The 21,758-nt window shown below is 33.5% G+C and overlaps 2 protein-coding genes across 2 annotated transcripts in view; both read left to right on the top strand.

Moving 5' to 3' along the window:
* Positions 1–1,792, top strand: part of LOC113495346 — a 115,615-nt gene extending 113,823 nt beyond the window's left edge. Inside the window, exon 8 of the mRNA XM_026874032.1 lies at positions 4–1,792. Coding sequence (XP_026729833.1) covers positions 4–397 — 394 coding nt within the window. The 3' untranslated portion in view covers positions 398–1,792. The remainder of the gene's footprint in view (positions 1–3) is intronic.
* Positions 1,793–4,975: 3,183 nt separating this feature from the next.
* LOC113495397 (neurotrophin 1-like) lies at positions 4,976–21,089 on the top strand. Its single transcript, XM_026874096.1, has 8 exons — positions 4,976–5,502; positions 14,301–14,660; positions 14,791–14,995; positions 15,459–15,657; positions 17,580–17,729; positions 18,123–18,293; positions 19,179–19,302; positions 19,436–21,089. Exons 1-8 carry the CDS (start codon positions 5,011–5,013, stop codon positions 20,468–20,470), a joined length of 2,736 nt encoding a protein of 911 aa, XP_026729897.1. The 5' UTR covers positions 4,976–5,010; the 3' UTR covers positions 20,471–21,089.
* Positions 21,090–21,758: the final 669 nt, after the last annotated feature.

Genomic DNA, 21,758 nt, shown 5'->3' with positions numbered 1-21,758 from the left:
CAGACTTGCCACCGGACCTGCCAAATTCGAGAACCGAGCATTCAACTTCCGTGATGAGGAACTTCGAAACAAGTTCGGCATCGGAACACCACGGATGGGAGGCTTTGGCATTCGCGACGTACCGTTTAACGACAGAAATTTCTCGGACGGCGAATTCAACGAAAGAAATTTCCCCAAAGAAAACTTTAGTGACACAAATTTCACGGAACGAAAAGACGGAAAGCTCTCCACTTCCAGTTTTCATAGAGAAAGAGAGAGAGAACGGGAGAACCCATTGGTCAGTAGAAATAGTTTCAATGGGTTCCCCAGAGTGGGGACAAGGGATAGAGATAATCACTTCCAAATGGCACCAGACGGAAGGAATAAAAGAGTACCGGAGTTCGAATGTGATATTTAAGTCACCAAAAGAGCGAAGTCCCTGATTGACCATATTTCTGCTTTAGGCAAACTTTCGTAAAGCTAAATGGACATAACTAAGTGTGCATGTACTGATTGGTTTCTTGACAAGAAATAACCTATTTTAGTACGAAGGTTGTGAGTCGTATCAAACGCTTGTAAATGTATGAATGAGTTTGAGATTTTTTTATTTGGAAAGTGATAGTTGTGGACTTAGTTATGCCTCCATTTCATCTGGATACCGTCATATTCCCACTGATTCAGTAAAACTCGACTGAACTGTAATTATTTTTGTGTTTATATTACGGCTGTTTTTGCCAGCACCGACAATATTTTGCACTAGTGTGGAGACATGACATATGAAGTGTTAATTTCATACAAAAAATGAAATTTCGTAACTTGATTACTATGTTTATAATTGTAAATAATTTGTTAATTTATAACAGTATTTTTATAATAGTGTATGTCGTGATTTTCATATGATTTGTAAATAAAGAACTGTTACGTATGTTGTATTGTATATGTGTTATAGGTGGATAGGTATGTAGCCCGCATTTGATACAGGTCCATAATAACTTGAATATTTACTATTAATTACTGTATTCATTTCAAACAAATTGTAACGTAATCATTTAGGGTCAAAGTTAATGGCTGGAAAAGGACAATTTTGTAAAAAGCCACTTTTTTATGAATAAAATAATGTTTAAAATAAGAACAAGTTTTCTGTGAGACGTTATGCACACTTATTTTTAATACTGGCAATTTCAGTTTTAGATTCTCTATATTATGGCCTTTTTTTAACTACTTACTCATTTTAATAAAAAAAACATTTTATTTCCAGTTATTTTTTTAAGGTCATGTTGGTATTTTACTTTTAAAATCATATTTTTATCAGGTGAAATGAAGTTGGATCACAATGGTGCTATAAAGTAACGATTGTTTTTGCTGTACATAATAACAGATATATTATTATTTAAAGGTGAGTGTTTAAGGGTTATCTAGAAAATAATACACAAATACGTTAAAAAAAAACTGATTTCACCTAGTTGAAAAAAAGTAGAAAAGTAAAATTGTTTGTAATGACTTTATTCGTTGGTGATTTAAATGGAGCGTCCATTTTAACTTGAAAGTCAAAACTAAAGGTTAGTTTCAGATTTCGCTTTTTATATTTTATAAATGTGAATATTGTGTAGCTACCCCTTAAGCACGTTATATGTAATGTTACTCACTCACAGTTTTATATTTCTCTATCCCATATCTCAGTTAGATATCGCTGTCTAGTCTCAAAAATTGTATGATTGTATGATAGTATTGGTTTATAGTAAGATCTGATGTAGTTTTAAGATTAAAAGAATTATTTTATTATAAATAAATATTAAAATGTATTGAAACTTTATGGATGACTCTTATTTCAAGCCTAAAAAATCTTGTTTCAGAAAACTTTTAAAGACTTGATTAAGTTCAAATTAATGAAGAGGGAACTTGCAAATAAGAATTTAAAAAGCTTATATATTTTTTTAATATGATTTGAAATAATTTGAGGAAAAGTATTGTTTTTTTATTTGCTTCATCTTGATTTTGAAAAGGGTGAGATATTCAAGGTAAATAAAAAGGACAATCTAAACTGAAAAGGAGTTTGTTCTGTTCCGCCTCCACAAGCAGTGCATTTAGAAACCAGTGGCTTGTGAATTACTTTATTCTTTATTCTAAGCTTTTTAAATGGGTTTATTCCAAAAAGTGTTACTAATGAATCCTTTACGATGATGGCTCCTATGACAAAAACTTTTTATCGCAATTTTGGAACGTTTTCCGGCGTTTACAGGAATGAAATTGTATTTTTCATGCTTTGCGAACGGTATTTTTTTTTCTGTAAATATTTATTTTAGCTGAAATAGTTTCTACATTATTATAATACATGCGAAGCAACACAGGCAGGCACAAATAATCATTTAAAGGATTCAACTGGACTCAGAAAGTGACCAATCCTAGGGTTTCAATATGATAAGAAGAGCCGAAATATATTGGGTTGGGCTTTTTTTTGCGACATCTTTGGTTAGATTTGCTTCAACTTATCATGTTCAACGTCGCTGGAACAAAAAAAATTGGCTGCAGGGAAATATAAAGGAGGATAAAGAGAACTACGACAAGCTGATCACTAATTGGAGACGCAAAGATAGAATAAGACATAAAGACAAGCATCATTTTACCAAGCCCAGGGGGCTTACCATCACAATAATATACTTTCTTCTTTTGCAGTTGTAAAAACGAGACCGTGCATTATTTAGCGTAGAACATCATTCGTCATTTCCCTTCGCTTCCTCCCACCCAACTGCAACGGAAATACTTAAACAGAAGGTAGATCCTCATTTTGTTCCATATAAATACCTTTACATTCGGTGTCATTGCGCTTGTCCATATAGTATAGCATTATAAACATGCCTAATTACTGCTAGTGTTTGTAGTTTCATTCAACAGCAGACAATAATTAGGAAATATTTTACAGTAGGAACAAAAATTTTATTCAATGTAATTAGTAGTAATAGTAATTACTCGTTATGAAAATCCAATAGATGGCCAAGGCCGTTCTGTATTCACCGTATAACCAAACGCCTGCAACAGTTTTTACTGCATTCTTACTGCCGACTAATAAGTGCTATGAAAGCAAAACCGGGCAAAGATCAAAGCAATAAAATGTTTAATTATTTATCTCTACAAAAAGAAAAAATGTTTTCTATAAATATAAATATAAATATATATCTATATACACCTCCAGTATATCAAATCTATAGTCTCTACGTACCGCAAACAAAGCGGCAATCACAAAGAAAGTAAGAAGTGATACAAACCGCAAGCTCTTAATACCTACTTAAATTATTTCCTTCTTTCATTTATAAAATGCCAACATAAATATGTTGTACGTATTTTAATAACGTTTTTATAGACTTTATGACGATACAGTCTTTTTGAAATAGGCAATATGTGATAGATCTGACTTCAATAACAACAACAGGCAAATATAACAGAAACATAAAAAAATATCATGGTTAACATTGGTAACCGTCCAACGAGTTGATATGATGATTGCAATGCTTCAAGCATGTTATTAATGATATAGAATTAATTCTGCCGCGAATCAGAGCAGAGATGCGCATGAGTCCCTTTTTTACGTGCAACGTATCTTGATAGAGATGATATCATTAGCGGTACAGCGGCTTTTTAAAGCGCCGTCGTAAATAGAACTGCACTTAGCAAAAACAGGTTGAATGAAATCTGATGGTGTTGTAAGCTTTTGACAGGTATTTAATGAATCACAAACACATAGTAGGGTAATTCAATATTACCGTATGTACCTATATTTTTTTAAATGTTTGTCATAGTAAACCACCAAAATATGAAACAATATGATATAAGTATGTAAAAAAACCATTCAATTAAAATGTGTTAAAATAAATAATATAAGTATAATGTATAAATTATAATGATGAAATTATAATATAGGAATAAATAAATTCAATAATATATATAATATGCATATATTCATATATGTGTATGCATTTATGTACACATATGTTATACATACATACGTGTACATACATGTATAAGTGTGTGATGTGTATAATATACCTATATATAAGATAAATAGAATAGTGTATAAGATTTAGTGAGTAAGTAATTCTATAAGTACTGTAATTGTATTGCTGCGCCCTAACAGGGTATCATGTATGTACCTTTAAGTTTTATAACATCTGTATCTACTCATGATCGCAATAAATATTTGAAGTTGAAGTAAATAATGAAATATTCTCGGTAACGATATTGAGGATAATCGTTATTCAATTAAAATGATTTTGATATCAATGTTTCACTTTTACGTACGAAACTACTTTCACGGATTTCAATGAAAACGTATTTTATGAACGTCATACAATTGGCTGACATAATTCCTATATAGTTTTGCATACCATTAAATATCTCTGATGAATATTTAAGTATTATCTAATTTATTTAATTGTATTGACATGATTTACACCTTAACGTTGTGAAAGTAAGGTCCATAATTGATTGGCTCAACAATTTGCGATACAAATAAATTGGTGTCGTAACAATATGCCATCGAACTGTGAAAGCATCGTACATTTCAGTAATTATGCTTTATCATCAATAAAAGCCTTATAACACATTGAATTGCACATTTTTCTCTATACTTACATAATAACATAGATGATTCTACAACATTCTGCAACAAAGTCGAACTCTTACATTTAATTTTTTCTGCGTGTCATAATGCTGTATTGTGTTATGATAAGGCTATCAGATATGACCATAAATGACCTCGAGATGGTGAAAGTCGTCAGTTCCGGTATTATCCGACACCTGTAAATACACGAGAGAGTATGTTTGTGTGCGTGTGTGGGGGAGCGCACGCTACCATTTCAAGTTGAATCGCGGAGAGCTGCGTGCGCGCATCGCTGCGGAAAAGACATCAACGCGCAAAAATTAACCTTTTTTGACAATATTTTTTATTAAAAATGTGTTTGTGAAGTGTTATGATTTAAAATTAAATAATTATTGTAATATAGAATGGTAACAAACTAAGATTAAAATAAAATAATAATGGCGCGTTTTTCGCGAGTTTTTCTTACCGTTGTAATCGTTGTTCTCATAAAAGCAGACGATGATCTAAGAGACTTTGAATTCAGTGACCCTGATGAGGTGATGATTGCGCAGGAGTCGAGACAGTACCAGACAGTCGTGAAGCCTCCTATCAAGATAATAAAGCCTTCAGGCGTGATCAATTCTCATAGACCTCAGTATAACTTGGACTCATTCGAGGATCGATCCCATGATATACTGGATGACTACAATAGTGCACCTCGTAGAACTTTGATAAAAAATTATAAATCTTCGAATAAGATAAGAGCTAAGGAAGGTATGATAAAGGACGCTGTGTTGAGGGCGTTGGAGAGGAAAGATCATGTGGGCAAATTTGCACAGATTCTGCCCATTATCAGGGCTATGTCGGGGAACCAGAGGGTGGCTTTTGCGTCACTCGTGGCAAACCAAGTTAGCACCCCGCCTGGTAGAGCACCGCTGAATCTAGCTCAGGTAAGAATTATCAGATAACTGTAGTTGGTTTGGAAAATGCAAGTATAATGTAATATCCTTTTTTCTAACTTCTAATAACTTTGTGAGCAAATACAAGATACCTCTATTACTATAATCAAATACTTGAACCAGTTTATGATACTTATTGATAAAAGAAATGGACAAAAATATGGTTATACGAAAAAAATGTTTACTTTTTTGTAAACATTGACAGTTATTTGCATTCTGGCTTAGGTTATGGATCGTCTTTCTTTTTGTTTCTTGTTGTCTATAGGTCGGTTAATACGTGTCTGATGGGGCTCGTAACCAAGTACCTAATACTGCTAAGTATACTTTTAATATTTCATTCTTCTTTTTGCCGACATAGGAAAAGAAGCCCGGCAATGCTTAAAATATCCCTGAAAATTCTTGAGATATAATGCTTCTTCATTATATTCCATCGACGATAACGATATTCCATACGACCTTTAACTCTTCGGTCCAAGGGGCATAGCAATAGGCTATCACTGCTGAACAATATTAATAAAAAAAATATTAGTCATCATTCATTTAACATCAATACATGAATAGCAAAGATGCATCATTATCTTCTCATTCATATATTACGAATCAAAATAAACCATTATTACAGTTTCAATGAACTAGTTCATAACAATCGTAATTATTATCTAACAAGCGTTTTGAAATAAATTGTGTGTGTGTCATTGACCGGACCAATGCCGTCAAATAAATGTATCGTTTGAGAAAATCTAAATTATACTTCTCTTCAAAGTTATCCCACGGTTATCATAAACATATAATAGCACGTAACAATACTATCAGAGTTAATCCGTTCAATGAGGCATTAGATGGTTCTATTCTATTCTCGTGTATTCAGTCAAGTAAATTTTGTGTTTAGAATAAAACCAGCAAGTCAACTAGAATAAATCTATTTTAGCGGGGTTTTTAATTTCAATTTAATTTTGTTTAGCGATGGCGTTTAGGTTCGGGGTTTAGATAGAAGAAGCGATAGGGCAAGTTGACTGAGTTTATATCGTTACAAATATTTAAATTAGGCATTTGGTGCGAAAGACAACATTTGTTTAAATAAAGAGCGATAGTTTCTAATTGTGCTGTGTTATACGAAACAACCGCATGTAGCTTAGGCTCACAGAGAACCCAGGAATATCAGATTTATGACTAAAGAAATACCTGGCGTGTGTCCAATTTTCTGTGCAAATAGTACAGTTGTTTGTAGGCATTATTTTACAGAGTTCAATTATTTATATTCAAAACTACCTCAATCGTAAATATCTCACAAGTGATGACTATTAAATACAACAAATTTCTTAACATATCACATCAAACATATCCATTGTCTGTCATCATAAAATAACAATAAAAGTCGTTCATTTTAATGAAACCTTTCATAAAATATCAGTTAGCAGTAACAATAATACAATTGACCAATAAACATACTTTTTCTTTTTATTCATTGTTTCAGCAATCGTTACAATTTTGAGCATTGATTCGTTTTGTTTGCCGAATAAAACGTGGGTTTTCTATTCAATTGTTCACAGTTTCGAACACTAGTTCTAAGGAAGGCAGCGTTACTGTTTAAGGTGTTATTGTTGGTCCTTTATTGCTATTACAAGCTTATACAGAAGTTTTAACAGAGATATTATCTGTGTAAGAGTAACTGATGTCCAAAGCTTAGTCACAATACATCTTCTGTGTAGGCGTTTACCAAACTATTTCGGATTTAACCTACTTTGTGTTAACACAAAGAGGCTGTTATATTTAAATCCCCTAATTAGTTAATACTTATGAATGATTTTGATAATAAAATATGCATTACAGATTTTCTTTTCTACTCATTTATCGTATTAAATTTTATCATAACCTTTTCAAAACTCTTATACAAGGCATTGACTTGCTAAAATAAACCTGTAACAATATATACTAAAGAAAGTTAGCACAAATGTTGACAGTCGCCATCGCGATTCGTTTGTTTATGGCGTACTTCAATATTGTCATCGCTAGTCAAGCGCTTTGTAAATGTTGCTTTGTTGGAGTTAATGGCTGCTTGAGTCAACTTGTTACTCGAGAAACTCGTGCTTAGTTTGTATGATATAATTATATCATGTAAGGCTTTATTGCATTAGGACACATATTTAATTGTATTTTTTTTTAAATTAGATTAACAACATATTGCGTTTTAAGAAATATTTTTAAGTTAAGTAAACAAACGCGTTCTGTATTCAGACGTTTTTTTGTTTTTGTCCTGACAGGCCTAGCTGCAATAATCTATGCAGATTCCAAAAGGTATATAAATCCCTTTATAACCGGTCCATTGTTTTATTATTGTATTCATAGCTTTTATACTTCATTTTTATCAACTTTCGCTCGTCAACAAAGTAAACATTTAACAAATTTCGAGTATTGTGTACCTGTCGTTAATAGAATTGGTCACGCAATACTATAACTGTGCCAAATGCCATGCCGAATCTGAAGCTGTAACGTAACACCGTTTCTGAAGTAAAGACTATGACAAATTAGAGAGAAATGGAATTTGAATTTAGTTTTAAACAAAGTATCAAAAGTTTTTGATCGCTCCACATTAATGATCCGAGTATGTAAGTGCGGGGTATCTAATTACGTATTTCAGTAGTAAATATAACAGTATCCCATACTCAAACTACTCTATAAAGTTAACACATGAGTTGGAAGTAGCATCCATTATACAGGGAAAATATGCAATTAAGTATGCGCATAACAAGCCTTCTACAATACAGCTAATGAGACAAACCAACTTACAATCACACTATTGTTTAACATAAAGTTCTCTAATTCATTATAAACGTGCATGCACAGTTTTCCCGATAATACACTGTCGGCCAACAGAAGTGTTCCACATTTTTATTTGATTATTTTGCGACACAATGTAGTGAGAGAATTAGTTCGCACAATTATCGAGTTTTTACTTTTCCGTTTCTCTGGTGCAAGCGTGTTGTAATTAGTCATGTGAACCGACGTTATGTCTAAACTAATTGGCTAGAAACACCGTTATGTAGCTGTATCTTTAAGGAAATACACACGTATCTATGTTTACCTAGACTGTGTAGGATTCCATGCGTAAAGAATAGGTATAGCTGTGTAGCTTGTACTTACACTATGTTATGTTTCAGATGCATTGTAACAATTGTTTTAACATTGATCATCAAAATTGTGCTTGCGTAAAACTAAACGGTTTAGTGTACTTACAAGAATTTATCGAAATATCTAACTAAAAGATACCTATCTTATTTCGAAATATTCAAATAGCATTGCCGAGGAAAAGAGTAATTGAAAAGCAATATGGATTCCACAGCAAACAATTTTGTAAACTAACGAAAGTAAATACTTAAAATGATAGATAAACGTGCGGTTTTGTGGCTCAAGTTATTTACAATTTGTTGGAATTGTCAATTTGACGTTTTGGTAATATTGAGCAACTGACTAGCTATCATTGTACGGGATCGTGATGCTGTGGTTGATACTGATACCCATTTATGTTAAATAAGTAAGGTTCTTCTTTTGCCTTTAACTACGTCGGCTTCAGTTTCTAATATTACTTTGCTTACATTTATACAGCGGGTCTATTCTAGTGGCTGTTTAACCTCGTAAACCAATAAAATATCGTTTAAAGTTGACAAGTGAGATTAATTAAATAATTGGCGTTTGTTCTTTTAAAAGTTAACTAAGCCAAAATCACAAGCGGAAATAGAAACTTACAATTAACTAACATGCAACAAGATAAGCAACAAAACCTCTTTCAGTTTACACAATAAAACTATCAATTTACAAACAGAAATTGCAACAAAACCTATTGTATAGGAAGTGATACGAACAAAGTTGAACAATTTCACTTGTCAAACTTTTTGTGCACTTTAATCATTATTAAAGTGACAAACATTCCATCTCACTCATTGTTCTGACATCGTTATCAAGAATAAGATTTCATTCGATCTCCAATATACAGGAACTGGGTCAGTTTTTGTGTCCCGCAGTGTATTTACACGCTTCCCTTGTCCATTGTGTGTTGTTGATACAATACTTTCTTTGTTATTAATTACGTGTAGTTTTCAAGGTAATGTAGTTTTCTATGTGTATTTATGAGTATTAAACTAGATCTATAAATAAATAAGAGTGTTTTTAATTGCGTTATATTTAGAGTAATCATTCGTATTAAGTCATGTATTGATGTTTATATACGTAATTTTATTGCAATATATTTAATTATAGAAACAAAGTCTAGTTAATAGCAAGATTTATAACTGAAAAACATATCTAAGACTTTAACGACCTTTTATTTGTAGACTCGTCTCGATTAGTCTTTTGTTTATTATTTACATTGGAAAAATAGAGCAACAAAAAATAATCTTTTGTCAAAACTTTTCTTCAGTGTTGAAACGAACTTAATTTCCAAATCGGTTAATGTCTTCAGTAATTTTTATTAGATAAAATGGACAATATTACAGAATTGAGTTCAGATTTGATAGAATTTCGACAAAATACGGCATCTAGACCATTTATCCTCATTGTGATGGCAGGTGTTGAAAACATTGGCGCAATTTTGTTTTTGGTACTAATTGTACCGTAAAGCGTCGTGCAGTGAACTATTAACCTTTTGTTGAAAAAAGTTTGTGTTTTTACAAAACTTGACTTTATTTCATAATCATTTTAATATTTTAGGAAAATATTCATGTTTTTTCGATATAATTTCTACGTTAATTTAGGGTATGAAAGTTCATAATTATTTTAAGCTAATTCGTTACCATAGGGATCTTGAATCTGGCTGCTTATTTTTGAGATACTTATTTAGAAGTGGTATGGTAAAAAAACATATAAAAAGCCGTATCTGCCCATCTGAACAAGTTAATTTTAAATTAAAAGTCTATGAAATAACAATAGATAAGTTAAGCCTTAAAGGCAGAACAGTTTATTTAAGATTACCGTTGCTAATTGTACCCTTGTAACAATTAATGGTTTAACTAACTATTATTGATTCACACTAAAAAATATTTGTCACCGAAGCATAAGTATGTCATTGTCAGAACAGAAAGTAATAAAATCGTACATCAACTACAAAACTGTAACCAATATGTATGCAACTCATAACTTTTAACACATCAAGATTACTTGTACAAGACTACGATCATTAAACTGCTAAACTGTAGTTATATACCTACTGACGAAACCTAATGTTAAGAATATAGCAATATCGGTGTGAGGAGCTTAATTTCCGTGAAGATATATGTACTTTTCAATCCTCTTTTTTTAATTCGATCTAAATGATTTGTCAAATTACTTACAAAATATTGCACAAGGGTTAATGATTTTAGAAAAAAATATGTAAGGAATACATATATTCCGAAAAAATGCGTGACAGTTGCAGCGAACTAATTAACTTGCCAAAACGAACATTTTAATACCATACTAAGTTACATCTAAAATATGAGGTATGTCATGAGATGAGCCAGATTTATCAAAAACGGTCCACGCACGCTTTCATATCGGCAATCTGCGTTGCGGCTTCGAGCAACTGGCATCCAATCTGACGCACCTCACTGACTCGCAACTATTTTAAGATTATACGATGAATATGTAACAGAAAATGCGTCTTTGTGGGACACGGGAATCGTAGAAAATACTAAGAAGGTTAGTACGAAGCGATTTTTATTTTTTTATGGTATACCAACGGCTGACAAATACAGTTCTGGTAAATCTCACAGTTAATTTCTATACTATAGTAAGCTTGTTACAAAAAGGCTTGTCCAGCACTAGTGAGATACAGGCATTACTTGAAACTAATATTAATGCAATTAAGTGATAAAAAGTGAAAAGCGACCAGAAACCCACCCCTTGGTGCTAATGTAGTCTTCCAGATCAAATCTAGTGATTAAATTTTCTACGTTATAGATTACATCTTCTTGAATGAAAAAAATGGGGACCTCAATATAATCCGATTCAAAGGAAGGGTGAAGTGTGAAGTGCTCTTGTAGTTTAGCCGTTAAGATTCTGACTTCTTCACCTGTCCCAGGGAGGAAAATTCAACATGAGTTTTGCACGTAATAAGGATCTGCTGTATTCTTTGGTTATTTCGCCGTTTTAATTCACATACGTAACAGACTCGCAAACATTTTTTTTATTTGTTTCATGGTAGTTTCGTTCTACAATATGCATAATAAATCATTGTGATAAACAGTCTATATTAATCAGATTGTAAACGAAGACATTTCTTGCCTAATTGGTGACCATTGTAGCGAGACATTATGCTGTTAATCTTGTTAACTAGAAATCATTAAATGCGGATTCTTTGTAAACTATGAAGATATGATAACTTTATGACGACATTTATGATTTTATAATTACTTACAAAATTCTCAAATTCTTTTTGGGCTTAGTGGTACGTGACTAAAGGGTGAAAACGAATCCATATTATTAAGGTACGTCTGTCCGTCTGTCGGTTCATTTTTCACCAGACTGTATCTCATGAACCGTGAAAATAAAGGCTAAAAACAGTTGTTGCAGTCAAGAAAATATATAGTAAAACGATTTTTTTTTTATTTATTTGTCTTATTTGTACGGAGGTCTCAGTCTCGCGAGTTTTCTCAGAGCTAAACATTCTTTTATTTGAACTTACTCATCATGCACATTGCACGTTTTAACAATCTATTATCGACTTAAAAATCTCCTAATGATAAGTCTCTCGTAAACTGTCTACAACATTGATATTATTCACGTAACGAAATATCTATAAAATAAAACGGCGCATTACGAACAGGAACTTAAAGTAACACAAACAAGTCATATTAATCCATTGATTTGAAGTCCAACATAACTTAAAACTGCCAAATCATCTGAATCATCTCCTTTCTTAACGCCTGACGCAATGACGGGCCTAAGATAAGGCACCATGAGGGAAAGTCTTGACGTAATGTGGACGAAACGAAAGTAATCGGAAACCATGGCGGTCGCATTCTGTACAGCATCGATCAAGATCGCGTTAAACCCGTTTAAGATAACATTACATTACGCGAGTTATTTAACCTGTGTGGTGATTGACTGAGGTCACGGTATTTGAATTGAAATATGCATTGATCGTCACTTATTTTATATCAACATTGCTGGAACTAAAGAATTCTAATATGATTCTGTTACCAAAGAATTAGCGCTAAATAGCTGGTTTATGCCAAAGCTTGTGGGTTGATTAAAAAAGATACCAATAACAAGTGACTAGCAAAAAAAGAAAGATTTACAAAAAAAAAACCACATCACTTCTGAGTTCAAATTATAGCTATAACTACTAATGCTAATGAAGTATGTAAATACCAAAACCTTGACATCGAAATGTAGCCTGGTTTCCGACAGGAACACATGAGCAGACATGCGAACAAACAAACACACGATTTCCCGACAAACGACGCACGCCATTCATGTTCCGTCACGAACGACGAAATGATAATTGTGACTCTTGAATCGTGAATCAACAACACTTATCAATCAATAAAACTAGATAGAGTTAATAATATGTAGAAGCCACCTATATCTTCGAATGCTGAGAAAAAGAAAATGAATTATTTAGCACACACTAAAATAACCTTAATACTCAATAATTTATTGCGTTCCATGATGTACATAAAGGACTTAAAAATATAATAATACAGAACCATTATGGACCCTGTCGGGCACATCAATATTTTTGGAGAGAGGAAGCAGTGATAGCCTTATTTTTAATAGTACACATACCAATAAAAAAATATCTTTCCATAAATAAATGCACATATTAAGTAATCAAAATATCAGTTTTGAAACCAATTATTTTCTACTTTAAGGCGAATGAAGCGTGTGTAGTAGAAGTTATAAGTTACTTTAACGCTTGTGACACGCGTGCGGCTGCAATAATCATCACATCAAATGTGGGACCATTTAAAACTGAGTGAGAAGCTTTCACGGCTGGGAACTCGAAATATAAAACAAAAGCGAAACTCTTATCGGTACCTCTATTCGCGTCTAATATTATGTTGGTCTACCATTGACAGAGATAGCCATATAAATTAACGAAATGCATTGTCCATCCATAAAAGACACTGCTCTTACTAAAATTAATAACAAAAATGACGATTTCTACACAATCCAAAATAAACTTAGTCGTACCTATAGCTAGTAGCTATAAAAATAGAAAAAAAAACATTTATTTATTTATTAAAAAAAGGCATACAATTAACGAAAGTCAAAAAATCTCCAAACAACATAGCACGCAGTTGGAGATAACAATGTTATAAACAGTAGTGCACACGATATTAATCTCACATTAATGGGTAAAAACTAGAACTAGGCCTTCCCATGGCCGTGAAATGGACATTGTTTGATATAATAATGATAAACTAGTTTGCACGACCAGCTGCGATATCTAAACAATTACTCATAAAAATAAACAGCTGCAATGTCAAAGTGTTTACTTTTATGTGAGAATATAAGAACAAACCTGTGTTTTCAATTGTTTATCCAATTTAATACAATTAACGTAACGACGTATTTAATATTTTGTATCAATTTGTATTTATACATTTTAATAAATGCTTCTTTTCATTCATATTCGATTCTACATTTACCTGCCTTCTCTCTTGGTTCTTTCCTTGGTCTGTCATTATTATACATTTCATAACACCACCATCTTATCTCAATTCACCATGATCTCTCATAACTCTATCATGTTCTTCATCACCATCATCTACAAATACACTGGTCTACATAAAACATTTTGCTGTTTCCAGGTGAGATCAATGTTCGGTAACAATGACAATACCACAGACCTAATGCTACCCATACTCTTAGACATGGCTAATCTTATTCGAAGAGCGGTCAGGTCGGGGAAGGAACCAAGAGAGGTCAAAATACCGTACGAACCAGCACCACCACAGTTACTCAGACGATCATTCACAGAAGACACGGTTTACGATGATGAACCATTTGAAACGGGCGTAGAACTCACTACCATGCGATCTCGTAGAATATTACCAAGGAATCACACTAATAGAGTTTACACTGGAAACAGAGTACAGAATGTGATACACAGAGAAACTAATATTTCAAACCGTACACATGAAGTAAGTACACCACAATGGTACAAATTCGTATTTAGATCAACCAAATGTTCAATTAATTTGAATTTTTATGAACGCAAATTTGCGGCAATGTGAACCCTTCCAATCAGATTCACTTCTATTTGTATCTGTACTTTACATCTTCTAATTATTTTTCTAGAGGAACACAACTACGCCATCAACAACTACTTCAGAGGCAACAACACCAATGTCAGTGACGAAGATAAGCAGCAAATACACGAACGTATCGCGACTTGACAACGGAACATTAGACTTGATGGCAGAGTCTACGAACCAGACGCTGGCCCAAGACTTGCCGGTAGCTGAGAAGTTGAGGGCACTAAACAGATATAGTGATAGAAAAGGTTGGTTTTGAAAATTTGGTTCAGTATTAGTAGCCAAAAATGTAAGACTTCCTGTCCTAAAAATAGGTTTTCGAAGAATTATTTAAGCCCGGAAACGGGATTCTTACTCTTAATTTTAAGTCAAATGTGGTAAAATTAAAGCCTATATTAGATAAAACACCCACCAATAGCATCAATTATCCATAATCATTGACTGGCCTGTTGGTCTAGTGGTTAGTGACCCTGACTGCTATACCGGAGGTCGTGGGTTCGATTCCTACCCAGAAGAAATGTTTGTGTGATGAGCACGATCATTTGTTCTGTGTCTGGGTGTAATTTATCTATAATATGTATGTATTTAGAAATATATAAGTAAGTTTATCAGTTGTCTGGTTACCATAACACAAGCTCTGCTTAGCCTTGGGATCAGATAACCGTGTGTGAGTTGTCCCAAGATTTATATTTATTATTTATTAATCCTCAGGAGCTCAGTTCCGTCGCGGTACCTACCAGCCGAAGCCCCCAGTTCGCCGCACTACGCCTGAGCCAGCCTCGCCGATCCCACAGTCCATTGCCAAACGCCGACCAACTCCAGCGAGGAAGCTCCCTGTATCAGCTGCTGATCCTAACAAGTGTGAACTGTTTACCAATACGCTGTGTCTACACTCCGAGGATTACCCCACGTAAGTAATGAATAAAACAGTTGTAAATCATTTATTCCTATACAGCAACACATTCATCGCTAGACACCTATGACAAAAACTTTTTTCAATGCATTAGTTAAGTTTAACTGTCAAACATTGCTTTAATGTTCGAAAGAAGTTAAAACCGTTGTACATGATGAATACATAAAACACAGCATCTATATTATCACAATAACGATGTTTAACAAGCATGAAAATTCAAAACCAGTTCAACAACTTGTTCCGACTTCGTATAATTTCCCAAAATTTTATAAACTGGTCTTCAACTTTGATATTTAGTTGCATAACCAGGATTGTATAGAAAGCAAGAGTTACTGTTAGCGAAAGTGTTTCTCTGGTGGTTTGCGAATGTCATGTGATTTTCGCGTGTCCGCCATTATCGAGAATGAGGTGCGAGTTTTTGAGGTCTACCTCTTTTCCTCTATTGTGAACGTTTTATTAATGCGGTACTAAATCGTGTGTATTGTTGTGAACATGATTGTACAAATCTGCGGTCTACTTTTTCATTATTGTTTCAACTTCTACTTTCTTACTTAGTTGCTTTGTTTCCTAAACTTGTAATATTGTTTAGTCTATAGTATTCAGGTTTGTTAGAAAACTTTGAATGTTGTTTTAAATCGCCTCAACTAACGAGACTTACTTACTTACATTTTTCAACAAAACGAGCGTTGTTAAAAACTCACACAAAAATAAATCAAATCATGCTAAAAAGCATACACCACCCAGAGTTGCTTACACAAAGACTGATTACTAAGAGATAACCATCATAAATCTTTATCCAAATTTTAAATAATGTCTTCATTATCTTGTCGAACTAATCACAATCTTTACAAAAGCATTATAATGTTGAACAAAGTGTACGTGATGTTATAATTATAGTTATATAACAAGAAAAATCTGTTTATAATCTGGCGGGTAATTTTATACGCATTTGATCGTAAAACTAACGAAACGTAGCCAACTAACCTTGGAGTAAATCTTGAATAATTTCTTCTTATTAATTTCACGTTTGCTTTAATTAAAATTATCATCGTGTTAATCCGAATATTGAGCTTTATCACACAATACATTTATTATTTATAACCATCTTTTATTTTTATCGAGTTGTTTTATTAATAGAAAGTTAATAATAATATGTTTCTGATTATTAAGTTTATATAGGATTATTATATTGTTTATTTATGCAGATAAAATTTTATGCTCGACGGACTTGCTTTATTGAAATAATGTTATCGTTTTATCACTTTGATTAAGATGAATATAATTAAGTAAAAATGTCAATTCTAATTTACGATTCAATTAACCAAGTGAATTTTAGTAATATTGCATAGAAGTTTAGAAAGCGCAAACTGCACTTTTACAACAAATATTTTGATAAATTACTCTCAAAACAATATGTGTTATTCAAATTAAAATTGGCTGTGGATAAGCATCAAATAGGTTTTTACATAAAACTGCTTGTGTAATATTCAATTACCATCAGACTAACCCAAAATGTTAATTGTTAATACCCAAAGTCTATAAAACAGCTTTCTAAATACCTGCACGATTTTCATATATCCTTGTATTAAAAGTTATAGATGTTATAATATTCATAAAACGACTTTCTTATTATATATACCCATATTTGATCATATTTTAAATTACGTTGATCATTTAAAACCCAGTTGACAACTTTTTTTCACGTAGTTGTTAATTTATATGCAATTACTTGTGTTTAATGAACTGTTTGTTATATGGAATTTCTTTTTTCCCGTATTTGCATTTTTTTATCCCACTGTACTCCATTGCTGGGCAAAAGCCTCCCCCAAATGCTTCAACGATGCTCAGTTCTGGGCCACATGGAACCAGCGTAAAAGCACTGCCCTAAACTAATTACGTATACTTGTATTGTATTCCAGTGAAGCAATAGTATCATCAATAAGACGCAACAAGGCAGCCGCGGCGGCTCTGCTGGCAGACTACAAGGACCCTGGGGAAGGTGTGGTTGATGGAGTCACAGCCGCACAGGAAGCTAAATATAATGAGCAGCATTACTTTGAATCTAATAGGTTAGTCTGATACCTACCTACTCTTCTCTAAGTGATATAACTGAAACAGGCAAAAGTGTGTTTAATATACAAAAACTTTTAGGCTCCAAATAACTGATTTAATTTATGATCTACCTTCAATTCTATGAAACCTCAAGACGTAAATGTTGTTCCTGCATGTTTTAATACTTTTTTATAGAAACTATCGTGAGGATTATTAATTATTAAATAATATAACGGTTTACTTTCTACTTATGCTTATACTCACTCACTCGATTAGTTCATGACTTGGGCCCGAAACTAATCTGGCAACCAAAATACTGTTCGCCTTTAGATATCTTCAAATTTTTAAATACCAATTCACCTTCCCATCCTATTTCATGAATCTAAAACTATATTTACCATTATTTCCAGGCGAGGCGACACAGCGAACCGTGACTTCGCTGGAGCTGGTGAAGCAGGGTTCATGTGTCCGAGCACTGTGAAGTACGCGCGGCCGCAGCGAGCTAGAGCCACATCAGGCCAATGGAAGTACATCGTCAACACTGGGGAACACACGCAGACACTGCGCTTGGAGAAGTGCTTGTAAGTGAATTAAATGACATTTAAATTGGTGATAATAAAGTTGATGATGGTGTTGAGCAAACAACAGAAGATAAGAAAATATGTGTTTACACAAATGAGTAAAAAATTCAGGATTGTCACAATACTTAGTATCCGTGCCGTATCGCAGGTTCGATCCCGGCGTATGTCAAGCATTTGTGTGAACCACGAATGCTTGTTCTAAGTTAAAGTGTCTTGTGCATATGACTTGAATTTTTCTGAAAGCCCTCGCGACACAAGCTTTAAATATAAAAGTTCGGGAGGCGTTACAAAAAAGAGTAAGATTTCAATAAACTATTTAAAAAAATGTGCGAGTTCCAAAATACAGCTTATCAAGGCAGTACTTATGTTACGATAGGTAGTAATCACCCAACGCTCAAGTACCACATTCATAATTAATAACTATGTATTTCAATAAATAAATGATGCGTAATAAAACTGTGATGATAATTATTTTAACCGAATGTGACACTTAAATAGATTAATGAATCAATAACTATTCCATTAAAAAGTAAAAAAAAGGGTCCTAGACTGACATGAGTCATCTTAAGTTGTCTGTCAAAACATGTTTTCTTATGCAATGTTTTGATCAAAAGCTGCCATTAATTTACTCTTACACAACGGCCTGTATAACTCATTAAAATAGACGGATGTCTTTCATTTAAGCGACACGTCCAGTGTCCACATCTTGCGTCAACATAATTAGATCCTACGCTTGCGAGATTGTAGTCAACTGATAGAAAATTAGTCTTGTCAAATAATATAATTTAGATTGAACCTTTTGTGTGAGATGTGGTAACCATAACAAGAAATCTAGAACGTTCGACCTAAGATAAAGTATTTATTTGTTTTAATATTTCATTTCAGAAAACCAAAAGAATCGTGCACGTACTTGACTGACAACTTCAAGTCAAAATGTGTTCAAGTTTACAACTACCATCGACTGTTGACTTGGGATCAGCAAAATGGTCTTCATATGGATATTTTCAAGGTATATAAATCTCAAATAATGTTCTAGGTGTTTTTTAATGTAACGCATTCTTCAATTCATCAAACAATTTATTGAAAATACAAGAAATTAATAACAAAAACACATTTTAAAATTTCTGTTTCCCAATTTTCAGGTTCCAACGTGCTGTTCCTGTCACATAGAAGGATACAGCGTGGCCTTCCCACCTCTTGGCCATCGACTGCACGAAACATCCTCCGAACACTTCCCCGGAGAAGACCTATCGTCAGAAACTGGAAACCATGCTTTTGAAGCTGTACAAGCAACCGTACATAAACCAAAAAGAAAATTGCCCCCCGTTAGTAACAAAAAACCTCTAGAACCATTCCCGCCATTCACTGATAACCAGAATTTAATATCTGGTATTCCTTTCAGCAAACAAATTGACCATGATGAATCACCGGTAAACCCTGTAGATTCTTATGGCAACTCTTATTTCCCGGATTCATTTAACCAAGCCACTTCAGTCAGACATATTAAAAGACCTCTATTGGCTCGTAACCCTCCCATCCCACAACCCCAATCTAACTATGAAGATGTAACTTTACCAAGTTATTTGGAACCTCCAACTCCAGCCGCTGCTTCATCGTTTAACTTTATCAAGGACACCACACCAAAGTATAAGCTACCAGGGAGCCAGTTCAAAAGGACTACCAGACCGAACCTACCAGGACGAAGACCGATAAGGAAAAAGATTTCAGGTGCACCAGACGATCTCGTATCATCAGGATCACAAACCGTTGAGGCGTTTCCCAGCAGTAGTGCAGCAGATACAATAGAAGACAACAGTGATTATGAGGAGCCAGAAATCGGCCAAGCCACTTCTGTTAATACGCCCAAACCTAGAATAACTATTGGTCCGAAACTACCAGCGCTAACAACAGAACCAACGCTTCCTGGACAGAAAGCAAAAGAAGCTCTGCATATTAATGAACAATTTAATTCTAATGGTCAACGAGTGAACTATAACTACCATCCAATTATTGACTTCTTTGACGAAGATAAAGAAACAGTTGAAGATGAATCAATAGACAGAGAAGACGTCGAACCAAGCTATCAACCCAGCGTAGAGTCTGAATGGAAACCCATTAACAACCCACCCACAAGAAATACACAACCGAATATTGTTGGTCGGCAAAAACTGAAATAATAGATGTTAAAATATAAGATTAGGTGATGTTACAATATAATGAATAAGTAAGTGTAAATGATGATATTATTTATGATTTAATCAATTGTATATGTAAGGTATCAATCGAAATGCATCATTTTTTAAGACGAGCGATTGAGACGATATGTCTGCTGGTGTAATATTTGACAAGTGCATAAAACATATTTTCTTTTTTAGAAGACTAAATAGTTGTATTGGACATCATGCAATGACACTTGAAGTTAAAAAAACGGGGCGACGAGCCTCTTCAACGACAGGGTTCAAGCATAATTTGATTGATAACTCAGAAAAACGAAAGGCAGACTGAAATCCTCTTAAGGACACATATTGCAACAGCCAATTTCTTATCAGTCTTGACTGCTCGTCTATAAAATTCTTCCATACGTAAGCTAGTTCTTATACATAATAATAATTACTTTGATAATGCGAATACTTACGATGATCGAACGAAACCAAAACGAATTGAAATGTTAATAATTCATACTGTTAATATTTATTGTTAAATTATTTTTTGTAATTTATTTAAGTTAAGCTTGTTTGTAGTTTCATTATTTGTAAGATTTCAAAGACTTGCCACTAAAATAAATAGAAAATCAAAGGAGTTCTATTATTTTTCCAATGTTAACTTGTTTAATATGTTTTCACATGTTCAAATGATGTAGCAGCAAAGCAATTACGTAACCGAAAAAAAATTGTTAAGATTGAGCACAGGGAAAACGTAGAAAACAAATAATTAAATTAATAATCATTAAATGAATCCGCTCAAAGTAAACACCAACATATCAACACTTTCGTAACATAACACTGATCTTAAACGGAAACCTTTATCAGAGCTAAGACAGAAAGTAATTCACAAAACACTTAACAAACCACCGGCTGCAGTAAGTGCTGTCAAAAGTGAAAGCTGCGGCGCCAAAGTTGAATGTACTACGTGAAGATATCTCTCATTCGGTCGTGCTCAGCTCAATAGTGAAATAGATCACAAAAAGAGTGTTGGGACACTTGTACGTAACCCAGATGTGCATTCAGACAACTTATTGTGTGATAATACAATTTAAGATCTTTGGCAATGTATTGGGGATTTCGCAATCGGTTATGTTTGAGACCCAATCGAGGCATTTCAAGTGGTTTAATTGCCTATGGTCAGTTACAAATGCTACTGTTTACGGAAATCAAGTGGGAGTGTGGCAACTGTAACAGGTTTATATTTGGAAACTTAAATGCAATAGTAATGTCAACCAGGTAGTTTACATGAACGACTTTAAAT

The sequence above is a fragment of the Trichoplusia ni genome, chromosome 6, assembly GCF_003590095.1.
Source record: "Trichoplusia ni isolate ovarian cell line Hi5 chromosome 6, tn1, whole genome shotgun sequence".
Taxonomy (NCBI): Eukaryota; Metazoa; Arthropoda; class Insecta; order Lepidoptera; family Noctuidae; genus Trichoplusia; species Trichoplusia ni.
This window is presented reverse-complemented; position numbering and strand designations above follow the sequence as displayed.